Source organism: Typopeltis vanoorti, chromosome 1, assembly GCF_054136105.1.
Source record: "Typopeltis vanoorti isolate ZY-2024b chromosome 1, IOZ_Tvanoo_1.0, whole genome shotgun sequence".
NCBI lineage: Eukaryota > Metazoa > Arthropoda > Arachnida > Uropygi > Thelyphonidae > Typopeltis > Typopeltis vanoorti.
This window is the reverse complement of record NC_143549.1, coordinates 103,575,023-103,597,391: the sequence shown is the minus strand read 5'-3', so window position 1 is coordinate 103,597,391 and position 22,369 is coordinate 103,575,023. Positions and strand designations below refer to the sequence as shown.

Below are 22,369 nucleotides of genomic sequence, written 5' to 3'. Positions count from 1 at the left end.
AATTGTCGAAAATGATTATTATTATTATTATTCCGGGCAACTCCAAGGAGTCTACAGACTCATCGAGGGAGGCCCTAACATCATGTTAAGAACAACTATTCAACATTCACACAGTAGCTATCATACCTCGCCTTGAACTCATTCACAGTCGTAGCATCCACAACAGACTCTGGCAGCTTATTCCACTCATTCACCACTCTCCAAGTAAAAAACCTAGCTCTAACACCCCTGCTAACCACATTCTTGCCCAGCTTCCATGTATGGCCCCTTTGTCCTCCCACCACCAGTCCTATTCTCAAAAATATCTTCTGGATTAATCTTATAGAAACCCTTCAATAATTTGAATGTCTCAATCATATCACCCCTTTTCCGCCTATCAACCAATTTTTGCAACCCACAAATCTTCAACCTGTTCTCATAAGGTTCATTCCACAGACCTGCTATCATCTTGGTCACTCGTCTCTGGATCCTCTCCACCTCCTACCCATCAAGAAGAAACCCTGGCACCCATATCTGGGCACAGTAGTCTAGATGGGGAGAATGAGAATAGTGAAGGAGAAAAATGAAGGAGAATAGTGCTCGTAAACTCTTATGAACTTCTAATGAATTTCCTTTGGCGTTGAAACTTTCTATTACAAAGAATTTTATAACCGCACGATACTCAATTTTATCCATTTCAAGTGATACAGACAACACTTTTGCTTCAGACAGCTGTATAAAACAAACTACTTGATAGAATGACTTGCAATTTCACATGGATGCTTATGACAGATGTACTAACTTTAGAAAAAAAAATCTTGCTGATAGTGTTACCATCTATGGTCAAGGCCGAGAACTTTTCAGAACACTCTCGTATACCATCTAAGCTGGTTGATTTTCTGTTTTTTGATACTTTTATTGCTTCTTTTAGTTCTTCCAATTTTATTAGTTCTATATCAGTGCTAATTTCTTCATTATTATTTTCTGTTATTAAATTTGGGTTCTTATAATAATTAAATAATTAAATTCTTATAATGTTCTTTCCATTGTTTTTCTTGTATTATGTTGATTTGTGCTGTATCTCTTTCTTCATTGTTTAATTTCCTTAATATTTTGTAGGCTATGTCTTGTCTTCCATGCATGTCTTCTTCTATTTTATTAATAAATCTGACCTAAGAATCTTGGTGAGCTTTCTGTATTATGGTTTTAACTGTATTTCTTTTGTTTTTGTATATTTCTTCTGTTTCCTTTGTATGTTTTTGAAGGAGTGATTTGTATGCCATTTGTTTTTCTTTATTGTATTTTCTATATCTGTGTTCCAGATTTTTAAAGTTTTTCTTTTTAATATTTTATTTTACTTTCCAAGTACTTCAGAGGCTGCTTTATGGATTATCTTTATTAGTTTTCCATTCTTCTGTATCTTCACTGATTTGGGCTTCTTTTAGGTAATCTGTTAATCACGATTGATATAGCATTTTAATGCTTTCTTTTTGTACTGGATATATTTTGTATACTTGTTCTATTTCTTGTTTTTTCTTATTTATGTTTTTTCTCCATTTTGCTAGTATTTCTGTTTTATAGACTACTAAATAATGATCTGAAAAAATTTCACTTCCTCTGTAAACATCTACATCTCTCACACATGGAGCTAGTTTCTGATTAGCAATGATATAATCAACTATAGATCTTGTTCTTTTGCATTCCAAGTATATTTATTTATGTTATTTTTTGGAAAAAAAAAGTATTGATTATTTTAAAAATATTGAAAGTACAGAAGTCTGATAGTTCTTGACCATTGTTCATGCAAATTTCTCCATATTTTCCTAAGGCATTTGGAATTTGGATTATCTCCAAGTCTAGCATTAAGACTTGGAGATAATCCAAATAATATTATTATTACGTGACACCTTCAGGAAGTCCAAAGACTCATTGAGAGAGGGCTCCTTCTCTATAACTCTCTGTCTCCACCACTCAATTCTCCAACTAAAACTAACTGCAACTACACCAATGCCATCTACCACGCCACTGGTATTTTCACAGGCAATCATAAACATCCATGCCCATGGCGGGATTCAAAGCTGCAGCCTTAAGGCTGGAGAGCGTATACGCTAACCACTCGGCCAACCAGGCTGGCATAGTCATATATATGACTATATATAGACTATATATAGAAACTATATATAGTTTCTATAATGTATCTGCTGGAACTGGAGGTTTCTCTTAATAATAATAATAATTCATCTAAAAAACATAGTAAAAAGTTTGTTGTTCAAGATATTACAACTTTTAAATTTCATTAAATATGTTTTCTCTTACTTCTCTATAACTGTGTGATTTTTTAACCATAATTTGCATTTTAGTGTTCGATCGCTTACGTATGATCCTGTAGAGAAAAGGCCATCATCTGCTGTTAAACTTGAACCTCTAACTGTTAGAAAGGTAAATACAATGAAAATGTTTTATATATATGACACTTATATATACTGTTGCAAAAATTATATGGCTGCCCCATTTTTTTCTCAAATACTGCATCTTAATAACTATGCAACACAGCAAATGAGGTGCACTATATGACTGCATTTGTGAAAGATAATGGTAATTACACATGATTTATGGTTTACTGACTTTTAATCTGCTATTGTCATAGGCTGCCATAAGTTATTAAAATTGTGCATGATATCATTAAAAGATGGAATTGTAATGGCAAAAGGAAACCTAAGAAACATTATGGCATATCACATAAACTTATAGAAAGGAATCAAAGAGTGCAGGAAAGGGTTGTGTATTTTTCCTTATGCATCCTTGGTTTCTTTTGACCAGGAGTTAAGGTTTTTTGATGCTGGAGAGGTTACAGACTAAACTCCATAGTTTCAGTTTTTCATGGAAGTGTTTCTGCATAAAGCAAAAAATTATGCTAAACAGGTGCTCTGGTTCAACTTCTGTACACTTCTTTAATTAACAGGGTGGTGTCTCACACTGGATAGTATGAGACATGTGCCACATAAAGACTCAAAACAATATGCATGCTCCATCATAGCACAAAGCAGAGATTATATCCACAGGTAGATTATGTGGATAGCATCTCTGCTTTCAGTTTGATAAATCTGATAGAAATTGTATAGTAGAAATTTATCAGTTAACAAGTGAAAACAGTGAAAGTATAATACATGGTTGACACTGACATGTATCACTGATTTATTCAAAAAAAAATTACTCTATTTAATTTTTATTTAATATTAATTTTTCTCCTTCAGATAAATGCATTTTGAACTTTTTTTTTTTTTTTTACTTTCACTCTTGTATTGGAATGTGTTTATCATTTAATTTAAAATATCTTGTTATGTGAGATATTTTGCAAGTTTGTTTATTTATTTTTATACAAATTTTAGAATATTTGAAATTAACATAAACTTTTGATAAAAATAAATGCATGATATAGGTTCTGCAATCTCTCAGAAGGAGAATTATCGAACCTTGCTGTCATACCTTCATATTTACAACAGCAATCAGTGTTGAAATAAACAAATGACCTGTTTCAGCATGGGAACTTAAGTTTATATAGATGAGCTAATTAATAGTATGCATAACTTAAACATATATAGAACAACATTTCATAGAATAGAAGAAACATAGAATAGAACAACAGTTCATGCACAAAATAGAAAAAACAATCAACAATAATGCACTGTGATTTAGTAAGGTCGCAGTAGTGATTCCAAATTATTAATTCCAAATATTTAAAAAGCAAAAAAATTAATTATGATGAGTAGAATCAAGATGCACTGTTTCTCATAAAGGAGATTAACTCATCAGACCTATTAAGATAAGAAAACAGCAAAATTACATAATAATACCAGTAATAAACTTTAGTAAAAGTACAGATATTTTGTACTGAAATGTAGAAACAAGAAAATCAAAGGACAGGAATACAAGGTACATACAACAGTTGGTTTACCAATTAAAAATGGTTGCTGCATGCTAGAAATTCATATTAATAAATAATATTAATACTATTTTTAATATATTTTTGAAGAGATGTAGAGACAGCAGTCTTATTCCCAACTACATGAAGCTGAAAAAGATATTTACTTCTGCTAAAGCACTTCGTATCTAGGCACATAAAGAGAAAGCAATACTTAGAAAACAAATTCAAACAGCCTGCAAAAATCTAGCAATGACCCAAAATCAAGTTTTTAATTTACAATCTGAACTCTCTAGTTATGAATCCAGATATTTTGAATGTGCTTGAAAGAATCACTGATAATTCAACTAAACATATTCTGGAAAGTAATAAAGAAAAACTTAAACCAAATATCATATTTTAAAAAAATGGTGAAATTTGAATGCCAATTATACGAATCTAACTAATCAGGATATCTCTTCCCTGGCAAATAACTCACTGAAATAAATAAGTAAATAAAACCATGAACAACAAACAAGTGAGATGAGGAGCAACCAACCACATGCAAGCAATGTTCATGTGATCAAACTATCTAACCACACTTAAATAATGGTCAACTTGAATTACTTGATGAAGACCTAAACATCGCAGTAGAATGTCTCTTCCAAATAATATAGCTGATAAAATTCGTTTAGAAACTAGCAATATTTTGAATAAAAAGAAAACCATATGTAGCAATCTTACAAAAACAGAATTAGTGGTAATCAACATATAATTATAACAAAATCAGACAAAGGTAATGCCATGGTCGTCCTTGACAGATCAACTTACATTCATCAGATGAATCAACTAGTCTCTGAGATAACAGCACCTATCAACTTGTGAACTATAATCTGACTAACAGGATAAAAAAAAAAACTGTGAAATTACTTAAGTCTGTCACTTCTTGGTCATCAGACACTGTTAAAAAACTAATACCCCATTACGCCCATTCTCCCAGAATATATGGTGTTCCCAAAGTACACAAACATAACGTTCCACTTCAGCCAATAGTTGAGGGAATGGACAGCCTTAATTATCACCTAGCCAAGAAATTAGCTTCAACACTCAAAGAATTGGTAGTTCATTCCCCCTCCTATATAAAGAACACACAACACTTCATAAACAAAATTAAAAACATAGCACTCGGCATAGATGATTTATTAGTCAGTTTTGACGTTTCTGCCCTTTTAGCAAATGCCCCAATCAGTGGCATAATTCTTCTCCTACAGAACAAATTTCCACCCGACATTACAGCTTTCTTTGTCTATGTACTACATTCCGGTTACTTCATGTGGCAAAATAATATTTACCTACAAAAAGAAGGTATGGCCATGGGCTCATCACTATCCTCCCCAATTGCTAACTTTTATATGGAAGCTTTTGAGCAACATGCTCTAAATTCTTTTACTGTAAAACCTACAGTGTGGCTTAGTATGTTGATGATGTTTTCATTATCTGGCCACACAGCTGCAAACATTAAACACATTCCGTAGCCACCTGAACAAACAACATGAGCACATACAATTTACTATTGAAATTGAAAATCAGAGCTCGCTTCCTTTCCTGGATACACTGGTCACACGTCTTCCCTCATGCAGTCTCTCCTTCACTGTTTACTGCAAGCCTACACACTTGTTTACGCCAATATACACACTTGCTAACTCATATCACCACCCTTCGCAAAAACTTGGAGTCATTAACACCTTCAAAAACAGAGTGATAACTATTTGCTCTAATGAACAAGCACTTAAAAAAGAATTAAAAATTATTAGCAATACATTTATAAATAATGGCTATAGCAAAATACTATTAATAAAGTTCTTCATAAAACTTCATTAAAACATAATATAGATTACAGTAATACCATAGCTATCCTATACATTAAAAGGTTATCAAAAAAAATTAATAGAATCCAACACCATTATAATCTTAATGCCACTTTTAAACCACCTTTAAAATTAAAAAACATATTCAACTCCTCTAAGGATCCTCTCCCCAATCGGCACACTCTGGAGTTTATTGCATCTGTTGCACCTGTAACTTCTCTTACATTGGGGAAACTGGACATACAATCCCTATCTGTAAAAAAGAACACAAACGACACATTAAATTTAACAATTTTGGTGAAGCAGGCTTCTCAGATCATGCTCTTAACACCCTACACCAAATTGATTAGAAAAGTACTTGTTCTTTACATCATATAAAAGCCTGGTATGAACGAAAATTTAAAGAAGCCTGTGAAATCTTAACAATAATGGTGGCATAAAAATCCAAAGAATTTGGATGGCACACATTCAGCCCACTTAGTTTTCCAGCAAACCCAGTCTTTAGGACTCTAAGCAATTTTTCAGCTTTTATTGGCCACTATCCATACTGGTTTGCTATAATTTATATGTATACTTAATATAAGTAATTTTTTTTGTGTGTGTGTGTGTGTGTGTGTGTGTGTGTGTGTGTGTGTGTGTGTGTGTGTGTGTGTGTGTGTGTGTGTGTGAACATGTTGCTCTCCAGCTTAATTTAATTTTGTAACCTAATGGATATTAATAATAACAGAACTCTAGCTTTGATGTAGTAAGTTTTTTTTTTTTTTCACCAGAAGTCAAGCCAGTAGTTTTAACGATTGATCAGTAACTTTAGCATACCATGTCGATTGTAGTGCAGCTTGCTTCTTTGTATATATGTGTATACTTCAGATGATGACCTTAATGTGAAGGCCGAAATGTCGAGTGTTTATTTTGGTTTATATTAAACTAAAGTTTTACTCTAACACAGTAGTTGTTTCCATAATTTTCATGATGTAATATTAAAACTATTTTGATGTTTACATAAAAGAAAGTTTTCAAAGGAAGTTGTGAAAATCTTTACATTGGTCTAATCTGAATCAGAATGATTCTCTCTCTCTTTCCCCCTCCCCAAACTTTTGAGAGATTTTCATTTTATGTAAACAGCAAAAATAGTGTTAATATTATTTACTAATATTAATTTCTAGCACATGACAACCATTTTTAATTGGTAAACTGATTGTTGTATGTATCTTGTATTCCAGTTCTTTGATTTGCTTGCTGTTTCTACACACTGATAATGTACTGTTATTTTCAGTACGGAATATCTGTACTTTTATTAACATTTATTACTGTGGTAATCGTGAAATTTTATTTTATAGTTATGCCACAGGTATCTTTAAAGATTAGACTGTTAAGATTAGGGCGATTTAATAATGCCTCACAACTTTTTGTCTTTTCACTAAATTGAAAAATCTGCTCTTATGCAGAACTTTAGAACTAGTCTAAATGGTGAATGTATCATCAGCTGTACTAAACTGTAGGTCTTCAAAGAATATCATAGAAGAGATATTGTTCAAAATGTTCCATAAAATAATTTGCAAGTTTTTGCCAGTGAGGCTTCTGCGGATGGGCAACATTTAAGTAGTATAAATTTCACATGAAATCTGTTTGTTAACCAATTATTTTATTGAATTTAAACTTCTACTGGTTCATGTTCTTTACACTTCACTGTATTTTTTTTTTTTTAAATTTCACTCTGCTACTGTAATGTACTGAAACTGCTAGAGGTTTTAACTATTAACTAAAAGGTTATCAGAAAAAATAATTAAATAAAATAATTGATCAACAGACTTTCTTCATGTGGAATCTATACTACTGCACTTAAATTTTGATATAATTTGCAAGTGTTGAAGACAGACTTCTCATAACTGTGTATGTCCACTTTATGCCCAAATTATTTTGTGGAATATCTTGAGCACCATCTTCTCTGTTGGTATTCTTCCAGGACCCCCTCCATGTGGGGGCACCTGTTCGTGGTGGAGGGGACCTCCCAGTGATGGTACTGGCCCTTTTCATTCTTCCTCTTTTTCTTTCCTTTTCTTCCCTTATTCTTCACTCTTCTTCTCCTGAGCCTTTTTCACTATCCTTTTTTCCAGACCACCATCACCGGGATCCAACGCCCTGTCACCATGTTTGCCATGTGGTGTGACCCGTGGACATCCAGAAAGGGAGATCCTGGTAGTCTTGCACTACTTTGGCACCTGCTTTGGCAAGACAGGCAGTCCTGGATGGCCCAGCCAGGATCAATCAGCTAGTAGGCTTGCTGCAAGGGTCAACGGTGTTGCAGTAAGTCTCTCACCATGGTCTTGGGGTCGAGATCCTAGGCTTGCTGTAGTGCCGGTATAGTGTCCCAGATAGCCCTGGCATTCCACTCCTGAGTGCAGTCATTGCTTGCCAGGCAGTGGGCATCCATATGTGGCTCCATGAGGGGGTGGGGAGCTCTGGTGCCGAACCAAAAACTTCTTGAGCATGAATCCTTCATACTCAAATGTTTCAGAGGCCCTAACAAAGTCCCAACCAAGTTCTGATACCGTAGATACAGTATATGGAAACAGAAGTAAGAAACAAAAGCCATATGATGCTAACATAAATATACTAACATTTTTAATCGTTCATGCTACAGGTGAAAAACAAATAGGGAAAATGTCACTCTTCTTTATTCAAAAAGGTTTAGAAGGATTGGCAGGACCTCCCAAAACTGTTAAGAAATTGCATTCTGGTGATGTCCTTGTGGAAACGTGTCAGCAACATTCTGAGAAACTATTGAGAGCAACAATGGGTGGAATAGAAATTACAATAACACCTCATAAAACACTTAAGTCCTATAGAGGAGCGATATCAGAATGGGATCTCCTTGATGTTCCTGATGAGGAGATATGTTCAGAACTTAAAGATCAAGGAGTGACAGGTGTGAGGTGCATCCTGATACACCTAGTTCCAACCAAGAACATCATCCTTACTTTTGATACACCTAAGCCTCCAACATCTGTAAAAGCAGGGTATCTCAGCTCTCCTGTTAGAATGTACATCCCTAACTCACTGAGATGCTTTAAATGTCAGAGATATGGACATGCCCAAACTGCCTGTCGTGGTTCTACTACCTGTGCTCGATGTGGTAGTAAAGAGCATGATTAGGAGCTGTGGAGAGGGTTCAGAGAAGAGTGACCAAGTTGGTGAGTGATGTAAAAAATGCTCCCTACATTGATAGATTGAGAGCTTGTGGATTGCAGAGATTGGTTGATAGGCGAAGAAGAGGGGATATGCTAGAAACATTTTAATTACTGAAAGGTTTTTATAGGATTGATGCAGGGGAAATGTTTCAGCTGTGTGATAGTGATGGAAGAATCTGAAAATTAAAGAAGAGTGTGGTTAACAAAGGTGTCAGAACAAGGTTTTTTGCCTGGAGGGTGGTGAATGAGTGGAATTCATTGCCTGACTTAGTTTTGAGCTCTTCGTCTGTAAATGAATTCAAGAAGAGATATGACAGATATTGTTTTGCTAGTTTGGGTCTCCTGCGATGAGTCTACTGACTCCGTGGAGATACCCGTAATAATAATAACAAATCTTGCTGTGCAAAAAAAAGCTAAATGTGTCAACTGTCAGGGAGATCATTCAGCTTACTGTCATACATGTCAGAAATGGAAAGATGAAAAAGAAATACAAAGAATGAAAACAGAGCAAAACATAACATACCAGGATACAAAAAGAAAGCTAGCCACTATCACACCTGCTCTGAGATCCTCTTATACTGAGAAGGTAACAGTAGCAACTCAAACTTGTATGTCTGTTCCACCATCTGATAATTTCACCATACCTACACCTTATGATCACAAGTACTTCTCTGTTGAGCGCACCAATCACATAACCTATGGCCTTACTCCAGAGACAACTCCAAAAATGATCCCACTCAATGAAAACCCACTTGTCAAAAAAATTATGGCAAAGATATCACTTAAGGATAAACCACCAGATACTCCCACAGAAAAAATGGATACTTCAGTATCCAGTGAAAGTAAACTAAACTTACCAACTGACCCTAACACATTAGACATATTGAATACTCTACCAGAGGAAGAGATGGACACTGGTCATCCATACTTCTCCAAAACAGTTGATAAATATAAATATGACAAAGGTAAGTCCTCAACCTCCTGAAAACCAGACAAGTCTATAAAACCAAAACAATAAGAAAATTTGTACAATGGAACTGTTGTGGATTTCAACAGCATATCGGTGATATCAAGATTTTGTTGCAGAAACCAAATTTTTCTATCTACAGGAAACATACTTAAGACCAATTGTGAGGACCCTACCTTTAGGAATTTCATTGTTGTATGCAAGGATAGAACTGGAGGTAGTCCTGCTTATGGAGGAGTAGCTATCCTAGTGGGTAGTCATATTCCTTTCCATCAGGTCCAACTTAATACTTCTCTGGAAGCAGTAGCGATTCACTTCTCCATGGAATTTCTTATTACAGTATGTTCAATTTATTTATCACCAAGTAAAAAAAAGCTGAATTAAATTGTGGTGGTGTTGGAGGTGGGCGGTAGATGGCGTTGATTCGTATTAGAGGTAAGGTGTAGAGACAGTTGAAGATGTCCTCCCACGATGAGTCTTCGGACTCCTTGGAGGTATCAGGAATAATAATAATAATAATAATAATAAATGAAATTGATCTTGATAACCTTATCTCACAACTGCCTGAACCCATACTGTTGATGGGTGACTTTAATGGTCACAATACTCTATGGGGTAGTGCCAACACTAATAGACGAGGTCGAATCATTGAAAGAATTCTTGATAATAATGACCTCTCCCTTTTAAATAATAAACTCAATACTTTCTTCCATATGCCTACCTGTTTGTATTCTGTAATTGATCTTACAATCTGCTCCCCCACCCCATTCTTCCACTGCTCACATGGGACGTTGAAGAGAACATATATGGAAGTGATCACTTTCCTGTTTTCTGCACAATGTCTTCACATGAACCGTGTTCAACCACATAGATACCTATATGGACTGGAACACTTTCTCTCATCTTGCAAAATTTAATGCTGATGCCATCAATCAAATGCCTATCAATAAAGCGGTAAAATATGTAACAGAGTGCATTGTCCAGGCAGCAACAGAATTAAATTTTTAATTCTGAAAGAACAGCAAGAGAAACAAAGGCTAAATTTTTTTCTATCAATATTCTTGAGCCATATAGTCAGCCATTTGTTAAGGAGGAACTAAAAAAAGCTCTCCAACTATCTCACCCTAGTGCAGTAGGGCCTGATGACATTCATTATGAAATGATAAAACATCTACCATCATCTTCTGTGGATCTCCTTCTCTTGCTATACAATTGAATACTTGCAGAGGAAGATTTTCCAAATTCTTGGCATTAGTCAATTGTCATTGCTATCCTAAAACCAGGAAAAGATCCAACACAAGTAAATAATTATTGACCCATTATTCTGACTAGCTGTCTTTGTAAGATACTAGAGAAAATGATTAATGCCAGACTTTTCTGGTATTTAGAAAGCAACAATCTTCTCTCCAATACACAATGTGGGTTTCGTCGACATCGTTCAACTTTAGACCATTTGGTTCATTTAGAAACTTGTATAAGAGATGCATTCTGAAGCGAGAACATCTCGTTTCAGTTTTCTTTGATATGGAAAAGCTTATGACAGCCTGGAGATATGGTATATTAAAAGACCTCTATAACCTGGTTCTTAAAGGACACCTTCCTGTATTTATTAAAAACTTTCTTTCCAGGCAAATTTTCCAAGTCAGAGTGGGAAATACATTATCGCGATCGTATCATCGAGAACAGGGTGTTCCCCAAGCTCTGTCTTGAGTGTGACACTTTTCGCTGTTAAAATTAACTCAATCACCAAACAACTTCCTCCCACTGTAGACAATGCTCTATATGTTCATAACTTCACAATTTACTGTCACTCTCATAACATGAGGGTAAATGAAAGACAACTTCAGCAAGCAACTGATCATGTTTCTCTATGGGCTCTTAGTAACAGTTTCAGGTTTACAACAGAAAAGTGTATGAACACTTCCATTGAAAATGCGCTCTTCACTCAGATCCTGAATTAAGAATGGGATGCACTATTATTCCAGTAGCTACAGAAGACAAATTCTTGGGACTGATCTTTAACAGTAAATTTACATTTCTAGCACACATTCGTCAACTAAGAGAAAAGTGCAAGAGAGCGTTGAACCTTCTTCGCACTCTATCTTCTACTGAGTAGGGTGCTGAATGAGCTTCATTGCTCCATCTTTATTGTGCACTTATACATTCAAAGCTGGATTATGGGTCTCAAGTCTATGGTTCTGCAACACAGAATAACCTGCGATGGTTGGATTCCTTCCATCATCAGGGTATATGGATAGCTACTGGTGCCTTTTGCACATCACCCATATAGAGTCTTTATGTTGAAGCAAATGAACTGGTGCTATCACTTCGATAGAAACAGTTGTCTCTTAATTATGCCCTAAAGATTAAGTGTCTTCAGTAGAGGAAAGTCCAAGTCAGAAAAACATTCAGGAAGATGTCTTGCAGCATTTGCATATATAGAATATATAGAATGTTCCTAATTGTGCTACAGAGGAAAAAGGTAAGGATCATTTCGACTCTTGCAGTGATGTGATTGGTGTTAACATTGTACGTTACAAGAAAACAGGAAATTCGAAAACAGTATGCTGTTGCAGAATTTTCAATAACAGAACATGTTTGTGAATCGCTGAAAATTAACGAGTATCAGTTCTTAGGATGAAAACTAGTAATCCAGAACTGAAGAAAGCTCGGTTGATGTCTATCCTTGAGCGGGATCACTCGCAAAATGACATTATGATGTTGTGTGACATTGTGACCAATTTTATATTTCGATGTTAATGAAAAATAAATGAAATTTTATTTTTGTTGGCCTGGTTGGCCAAGTGGTTAGCGTATCCGCTCTCTGGCCAAAAGGTTACAGGTTCGAATCCTGCTATGGGCATGGATGTTTGTGATTGTCTGTGAAAATAGTGGTGTGATCGGCAGTAGATGGCGGTGGTATACACGGTGTAGATGATGAAGGTATTTATGGTTAGTGGAGATGGGAGTTGTAAAGCAGGTGCCCTCCCTCGATGAGTCTTTGGACTCCCTAGAGGTGTTATGTAATAATAATAATAAGTGACATTTGTGTACATCTGCATAAGGGTTTCTAATTCAGTGGCCGGTATGTGTAGCTTGGTTGGCTGAATTGTTAGTGTATTTGTTCTCCTGTCAACAGGCTACTAGTCCAAATCCCACCATAGTCATTGATGTTAGTGATTGTCTTTAGGTGGGAGATGAATTTCATTGCCTGATGTGAGACTACTGCCCTGTTTACTGGATGAAGTGGTTAAAAATGTTCTGTGTTTTGTTTCTTGAGCAGAGTTTCCAGATTATGTGAAAAAAAAAAAATCATCGTTATCATCATCGTGCATATCAAGGATTTAGGCCTAGCATGGCCTGTTCCAGCCTCAGAAGTCATCATTTAAGAGGACGTCCTGGTTTTCTTTTTCCTAATGGCTTGTACTTTAAGGCTTGTTTTGGTAATCTTTCTATTTTCATTCTTTGAACGTGTTACATCCATTTAGCTTTTGGGGGGGGGGGGGGGCTGTAACCCCTAGAGAGCGTGTCCCCTGGGTGGCAGATAGGGGAGCCCATTGTGCGTGTGTGTATGGTGGGGTGATCCAAATATACTGAATAAGGACTCATGGACCAACAGGGCCATAAGGGACAATCATCTTGATTGTAAGGGAAGTGGCACTCCATGGACCCCTAACTGGATCTATCCTCTTCTTCTACTTTGAGGTAGATCCACTTTAATCTTTCCTATAAGGCCTTATCAGCCAACTCTTCTTATTTTATGACCCTTATGCTATTAGAGTACTCGAGGGCCATGTGGTCTTTTCATTTCTTACAACTATGCCCTCTCTGTAAACCTTACTATAATTCTTCTATAATCTACTCTTTCCTCCCTTCAATATACCCTATTCCTCCTATGGGTTTAAATTCAGAAGAAGACTAGTTCAGAAGCCTTAAGGTAGCAGCCATACTACTGGACTATTCCATGTCAGCTTACAAGTAGAACATAATTCTGCTTGTAAGCTGACAGAAAAAGATAATCGGATTGAATCTATGGAAAAACGACCCTGGAATGGAAAAGGTAAAACAAAAAATAATAATAAATACAATATATATATATATATATATATATATATATATATATATATATATATATATATATATATATATATAATTAATAAAAATAGACAACAAAATTCTAAACTCTCCTATTGTACTAATGCATATAGGTTTACAACCTTTTGTGGGTGGGAGTCATAAAAAAATGACCTTAGTCTGATTTAAAAAAAAAAAAGTTACAAAAACCACAACCAGAAAGTTTCCAAGATTCAAATTTAAGTATGTAGTCCAATAAATAAGAACTAAGAAGTTAAAAAAAACTGTTTACCGTAGACTTGAAAAATTTACATTCAAATTTCAGATATGTAAGATTATCAGTTAAACTTTTCTTCAGGCCAAGATAATCAGTGATCTTTCAGTTATCAAAACTTTAGATGAAATGAACCTTATAAATGTGTAATGCCACTTTTTCAGGAATTTAGTCAGGATATTATTATTAGACAGGCTCCTTAAGGGAGACCTTAGACTCCTTTCTAGATCACATAATACCTAAATTATTATTATCCTCACAACGGAATCTCCATGGAGTCCAAAGCCTCATCATGAGAGGCCCACACTATTCTCATAATATCTATCACACTTCTCCTTGAACTCATTCACTGACAAAGTACTCACAGCAGACTTTGGTGATCCACTCCACTTATTCACCACTCCAAATGAGAAATTCAGTCCTGATCTAATCCTACACTCTTATTGAATTTTCAGTGATGACCCCCTTATTCTCTTCTCCTCTAGTCATGTACTGAAAAATTTTTCTACATCAGCTGTATAAAATCCTTTTAGTAACTTAATGTTTCTATCATCCATCTATCAACTAACTTCTACAAACCACTAACCCTCTCTCTCTCTGTCCCTTTGTAACAGTATTCCACAGTCAGTTCATTGTCTTGGTCTCTCACCTCTGGATATCCCACCCCTTCCTCACCCTCCACAAAATCCAGGTGACTAAATCTGTGCACAGTAATCCAGATATGTCCATATCAAAGAAGAATAATAACTTTCATCTCTATTGGCAGTGTATTCTTCAATTAGCAAGTAATCCCATGAGATACTTTGACCAGTTTCACAATATGCCTTCCGAACATCAACACTGTCTACTATCATCCCCTAAATCTCTAGCCTCATCAGTTTGCTGTAATGAAGTTTCATGAATTCAATACACAGTTTGCAATCATTTCAACCAGCTGTACATTTTTCCACATTCTACATTCTCTACATCTCCTTGATTAACTATTTATTCTACATAGTTTTGCATCATCAGAGAACAAGTAAATATTTCTCTTCAGATCATATCCTGTCTCATTGAATTAAATAATTAAATATGCATATAAAAATCTTCCCAAGATTAGAGAACTCTTCAGTTTATTATACCTTTCTGGCTCTCCTTCCTTTGTTGCCTACTCTTTTCTTGCTAGCCTTCCTGTTACCCAATGACAGCTGTTCTAAAAACACAACTAACATGCATGCCTGTTACAGAGATTAAAAGCATAACTCAAGTGACAAAATGGCTACCATTACTACAGCAGTGCTCGCATGTTACAGTAATAGTGACATATGGACACTGCTGAAAGCAAACATACAAAATGCACATACATAATTATTTCCATGTAACTCCTTAAGGATTACAACATACAGTGAGCAAGTTTACTACTTATAACTACATTTAAGTTTCTTTTATATCACTACCACTTAACCACATGGCAGCTCTGATAATACTAAGCATATAATGCATTACTAAATGCGATTTAGATTACTTTATCACATAACAAAACATATTCCTCGTTAATAAAATTTTCACTAAGTATATATAAAACTGTATAAAATGAACATAATAAACAAAACATGTATGTGAGATTTTTACATCTCCATGTAATGATTTGTGCTAGCTTTTTATCTTTCTAAACGTTTTATCATCTGCTGTATATTTCCAAGTTTATAGCAACACCATACAAAGCAACTCATACTTCTGCCTTTAAATCCAATGCTGTCACAATTCTCTTCTCTATCTATGCCATCATTAGCTGTACATGCTTATCTTCCTGAAATAAGTGGTTTCATTTTTGTCCCATCTCTTCATTGCTAATATTTTTGATATCAGTATATAAACAGTGCATTTCCCGACTTTAAAATAGTATTCCCAGACTTTAAAATAGTACAATCCTTATTTTTTTTACAACATCCCAGTCTCAGTTCTGTTCTACACTGCTCCTTGGAACTCTCTTTGTCCAATATCTATAAAACAATCTCCATCTGTGACCATTCCACCCCCTCTTCATGCATCTTTTCCATTAGATATTCAAGAAGTTCATCTCAACAAGCATTAATTTTTCCACATTGTTGATTCCTTACTTGATGCAACTTATCCCTAACATACTAATCCTTTTAATCCTCAAACATAGCCCAAACAATTGCATTAATCTGCTCTCCCTCATTCTTTCACATTTTGACTATCACCTCATTCATCTATAGTGCTTGTTTTCTCAGCTAGCCACTGCTGTATCTAGGTAACACACACACACACACACACACACACACACACACACACACACACACACACACACACACACACACACACACACACACACTCTTCATCTACATCATCATCATTGCATGTATATCATAATATCTCTGCATCTTTTGCCCCCTTGCCATTCAGTTTATGCTCTCTCTTCCTCTCTCTCTCTCTCAAATTACTTGCCATAACCAGCTTTTAATTCACTTTTTTCTCATCTTCTCTCCTTAATGCCAGTTTGACTTCACTGCCACATACACATTTGAAATTGTGTATGTGGCAGCATTTATTGTGTGTATCTGGAATTATTGAATTTCTAATCATTAGCACTTTATCATTCCAGCTTGCAAATCTTTATCTATTTTCTCTCTCTCTCTCTTTTTCTTCCTCATTTGCAGTCCATATCTCATGCAGTTGCTCCACATATTGCTTCTAGTGTTTTTACACCTAACCAGATATCTGTCATGCTCTGCTCATCATGCCTTAGTAGCTCAGTTGTGAGCACAACACAACATTTTCTCTTTGGTTGGAAAACCTAGGTGTTGTCCTGTCTAGAATGACAAAAGAACCTTTATAAGGACTTTTAATGCAAGATGAGTTAACTGGTTTGGTCTGGTCTCATACAGAGATGGCAGGGTTTTTCTTCTGAGAAACTTGGATTGTTCTATTTGCATCTCTTACATTTCATAAAACTCGTATTCATTCATTGTACCTTACTCACATTCCTTCATTTGACTTGCATTCATTACTGCTTCCACAGAACTCATGTACCACAATGAGTATATCTCTTATGTTTGTGTGATATCCTCAAGATGTTGATATTTACATATTAAGGACCAATATAATAGGCTTGTTGTCTTGCCATAATATTAAAAATCACAGCTATGTTCATTAAAAAGTTGCTCCTGAATGCATGATCTTTTTATCTTTTCTAGAAATTTTAAGCCTTGGATATCTAAAAACAAGTAACATAAATGACATAGAAAACTATTTACAAATCAGTTTTTTTTTTTTAAATTTCTACAAAACAGTGTAATTTAAAAACAAGAAATATTAGTGAAATAGAATATCATAAAATTAAATTTTGGTCTCCATAGCTCATTAAACTTTGGTGATACTCTTTGGTTGGAAAGACCTGGGTTTGAATCCAATCTACCTTGTGAGGAATCTTTTTTTTATAAGACTTTTTAATTGAATAGCTGGTTTCATCATCATTTTCAAGGTATTTTTTTTCTGGAAAGTTGTGTTTCTCATCTTGTATAATAGACATACTATCTATGGAATCCATACTTGGACATAAGAATGTGGATGATTAACTGCCTTCATGACATTAATTAGGATTATCTGAAGCTAATTTACTTGACTGTGATCTCCTGTTGAGCCAAACAGTTGAAGTTCAGGTAAATTTAAGGCTTTCTCCCCCCCCCCCCCCCCAATAAAAATGATATATATTTTTAAAACTTCAAAACAAGATTAAAATATTATCATCTGATACTAACAAATAGCTGATTCTTCATTATTCTGGTTTTTTTTTTTTTTTTTTTTCATATCTTTCATGTTATATAATAGGCAAAATCTACTCCTGTAGTTGAAGAACTAAAGTTAGAGCCAGTTGTAATCAAAACACCTCTCATTGCCCGTCCATCCAATGTTCACAAAATGAAGCACAAAGCCGACTCATCACCAGTGACCTCACTTCCTGCTGCTGGTATGTAGATGTGTTTATGTTAATTTACCATGACAAATTATATATAGAATTCCTATTACTGAATGATAATTTTATTCTTATTTTATTTTCATTTTTTAGGAAATAATAGAAAGAAACTTAAAGACATACAGAAGCCAAAACAAAATCATTCTTTTTCTGTTGGAGAAATCTATGATATTCCTGATGCTGTCCCTTGTGAGAATCAGAAAAGTGATAATTCTTCCAGATCATCTGATACAGATGATGCAAATCTCAGAGATACCCATGTCTATAAGTACATAATGCTTAATTTAATCATTTTCATATTATTAATTATGCTATATAAATATTCTAGTATGCTCATTGTGATAAAATTCTGAATAGATTTTAAATGGCAAAATGTCTGGTATAGAGACTGAGAGAGAGACTTGTTATGGGTGAAGTGTAAGAAAACGGTTGGAAAGATATGTAGTAAGTGGATTCTCAAGGTAAGATAGTTGAGAATTTCATTTCAGATGATGAATTGCATAATATAGAATGTGTCTTAGATGGGATGGATCTGCAGTTTCAAATGATGAATGAGTTTGATGGGAAAATGGAATTTTATAAAAGAGAAAGAAAGGGTTTTCATGCAATTGTCTATACCATTTTTAGTAAGTATCTAATGAGGCTGTGGTTGAGTGAGTGAGAGAGAGAGAGTAGATATGATGAAAATTATAATGAGAGAGAGAGAGAGAGAGAGATGGAAACAAATAATAGAAAATGAGAGACATCAGCACAACAGAATGGATGAAAAAAAAAAAAGAAATGTATCAAGGTTTTGGATGGAGTTTTCACTGTAAACAATTTTGGGATTTGAGATTGCATTGATTGGAAGGTTGTCAAAGGAAAATGAAATGAAATTATCAGGACTGGATATGTCATAGGAGGGGAAATCAGATAATCTTTCCTTTCTAGCATGGTATGTAACATGATTTTCATGTGTTATCCTCAAGATGTTTCAGATGTACCTTTCAGATCTATTAGCAATCCAATACATGAATATAATGTGAGTTGTATTTATGGAACTAGAAAATAGTTTGTTTCTTCACAAATACCAAAAAGTGACCTATATAAAAAGTTTGTAACATTAAGTTTGTAGAATAATGTGGTATGATGGGATGAGTGAGGGTGTGTGAGAGAATTTGAAGGGAAAGAAGTTTTGCAATAAAGCAAATTAATAAAGAGAGAGAGAGAGATATAGGGTGCATTTTGTGAATGGGGTTTGGTTTTGCACATTTAAGTGATAAAGGTAGAATAGTGTAATAAGAAAAAAGAGAGAGAGAAACAAGTTTGGGATGAGAGGATAGTGAGTGCAAGAGTGAATGTAAGAGAATGATTATGGCAGGACTGAACAAAAGACAGAGGGAGGAAGTAAATGAGCAAAGTGAGCAAGGAAGAGATGTGGTATATAGAGAGAGATGGTGTGAATGGGATATGTAAAACAGAGTAAGGTTTCTCATATCTGGAGAAATATAGTGATAGAAGGGGAAAGTTTTTGACATCATCAACTAGTGAGGCAGCATGAGACATCATACCAAATGACGTTGAAATAAATAAGAGGCTACTTGCAGTCTTCAAGTGGATTATTTTGTTTACTGATCCAAGGATGACCAGGAATGAGTGAGTTTGCAGCATTGATTAAGTGAGTTTACCCAAGGATTATTCCTTATATAGAGAAACCTGTGGAATATTCATAACTATAAATTCATACATATGCCACAGTAATTAACTTTTTTTTTTGCCTAAGAGTTATTTGGTATATGCAAAACTTGTTTTAACTGAGATTGATATACAGATGAGAACAGAAATGGAGAAATCTAGAAAATGTAATTCTCTTTTCTCTGATGTTGTTATCTAGAAGTGATAACAACATCAAGTAAAAAAAAAAAAGAGAGCTGTACATGTGTAATATCTTAATTTTTTTTTTTTTTAAATGCAGTTTGACATATTTATCTCAACTTTCTTTGGTGTGTATTATGTTGAAATGAATATGACTGGGTATCTAAATAAGTCAGAGAATGTAGTCTCATTCTCAGACATTGACTAAAATGGGTCAGCAAATTGTTGGCCAGATAAAAGTAGGGTGATTCTAATGGAGAATTTCTGAATACTTTTAATTATGGAAGTATAGATTGATAACAGAAGACATCATATGCAGCACTCACTTACTCTTCAGTTCTGTGGAACTGAATAATCTGAATTCAACTAAGCAGTGTTAAATTGGGTGATTATATATCAGAGGATGTAATTATGAATGAGGTGTTGACATTGCCACCAGTTAGTGAGAATAACCATAACATTCTTGGTAAGTGGTAGATAGGTGAGAATGACCATAAGGTGCTGACTCAGTGAGTGGTCAAGGGAAGATTTTGATTAAGAGGCATATTATAAGGTGGACATTAAACCAGAACTCCTTATTGAATTTACTTATTCAATACCATAAGATGATATGATGCCAGGAAAACAGATTGATACAGTGGGTGAGCTACAAGTTATTAGAGCCACAGTGCGAAAAAGGTATTTTCTGAGTTTTGGATAGAAATAAAACCACATTGTCAATGTTTTTATATCAAATTGTTTTTATTAAAATTAGTCCTTGAATGATACACTTAAAAAAGTAAAGTATGCTTATATAATTAAAGAAAAATGTATATAGAAATAATTATGAGGTCAATATTTGATAACGCCGCCTTTTGCTGCAATTGATTTACTGCTTTGATTCTTTTGGGCATATTTTCTATGCATTTCTTCTTCTTCTTCTTCTTCAACCTTTTGGTTCTGTTCACTGCTGGATGGTCTCCCCCATGATTTTCCAGACCACTCGGTTTTCTGTCTCTCCCATCCATCTCACTCCTGCAATTTGTTCCAGTTCATCTATACACCTTTTTCTCGGTCTTCTTCCTCCATTCATTGGTCTCGACTCTGTTGTTTTTCTAGTCCGTCTTCCGTCACTGCATCTGGCAATATGGTCAGCCCATCTCCACTTAGCCTGTTTAATGTATTTTACAATATCGATGACACCTGTTTGAGATCTTATCCAGGTATTTGTCTTCCTATCTCTTAATGTTATTTTTTGCATACTTCTCTCCATACGATGTTGTGTTGTTCTCAGCTTTTTGTTTAGGGCTTCTGTTAAAGTCCATGTTTCTCCTCCGTATGTTAGGACAGGTAGTATGCGCTCGTCGAAAGCTTTCCTTTTTAGACTCATAGGGATGTCACTTCTGAATATGTCTCTCATTTTCCCATAAGCCACCCATCCAAGGTGAATTCTTCATTCAATCTCTTTTCTTTGGCAATCCTCAAAGGATAACAATTGGCCCAAATATGCATATGAAGTAACTTGTTCTATTTCATGGTTTTCAACTTTGACAGTTCTATGATTTATGTATTTATTCATCATTATTTTTGTTTTTTCTCTATTTTTAATCCAATTACTTTGGAGACTTCATTTAGCTGATTTAGCTTTTCTTCCAGATCTTCAAGATTATCTGCTATTAGGACAATATCATCTACAAATTTCAGATGATGCAGCCTTTCTCCATTTATGTTTATTCCTTTTGTTTCCCAATCAAGGCTTCTAAAGACTTCCTCTAGTGCAGCTGTAAATAATTTGGGAGATATGGTGTCACCTTGCCAGATGCCTTTTTGTATTGGGAACTTTTCACTGTTTTTATATAATTTAATTACAGAAGTTGCATTATTGTAAATATGTTTTTGTGTTTCAATATATGGTTTCTCAGTTCCCTGGGTTTCAAGTGCTTTTAGTGTTGCAGATGTTTTAACTGAATCAAATGCTTTTTCGTAGTCTATATAGGCCAGTTTATTGATTTTTCAATGAGCTGTCATAATGTGTGAATGGTCCAAAGTATTGTAATTCTTTCTAAATCCACCTTGTTCACAGAATTGCATTCCCTCTAGTTTAGATTTTATTCTATTATTTATAATTTTTGTGAAGACTTTATATATGGTGGGGAGTAGGCTTATAGGTCTGTAGTTTTTAATTTCTTCCTTATTGCCCTTTTTAAAAATTATTATTAGAAGTGAATTGTTACAATTTTTTGGAATTTTTCTGTTTTAGGCATTTATTAAAGCGTTTAGTCAGCTGTTTGATGACAGGGCTTCCTCCC

General features: G+C 34.7%; 1 protein-coding gene across 1 annotated transcript in view; it reads left to right on the top strand.

Annotated features, from left to right (window-relative positions):
* The window catches only part of LOC150110267 (armadillo repeat-containing protein 2-like), a 236,473-nt gene that overhangs the window by 18,166 nt on the left and 195,938 nt on the right, over positions 1 to 22,369 (top strand). Inside the window, exons 3-5 of the mRNA XM_090395007.1 lie at positions 2,340 to 2,418; positions 18,083 to 18,221; positions 18,321 to 18,495. Coding sequence (XP_090251133.1) covers positions 2,340 to 2,418; positions 18,083 to 18,221; positions 18,321 to 18,495 — 393 coding nt within the window. The remainder of the gene's footprint in view (positions 1 to 2,339; positions 2,419 to 18,082; positions 18,222 to 18,320; positions 18,496 to 22,369) is intronic.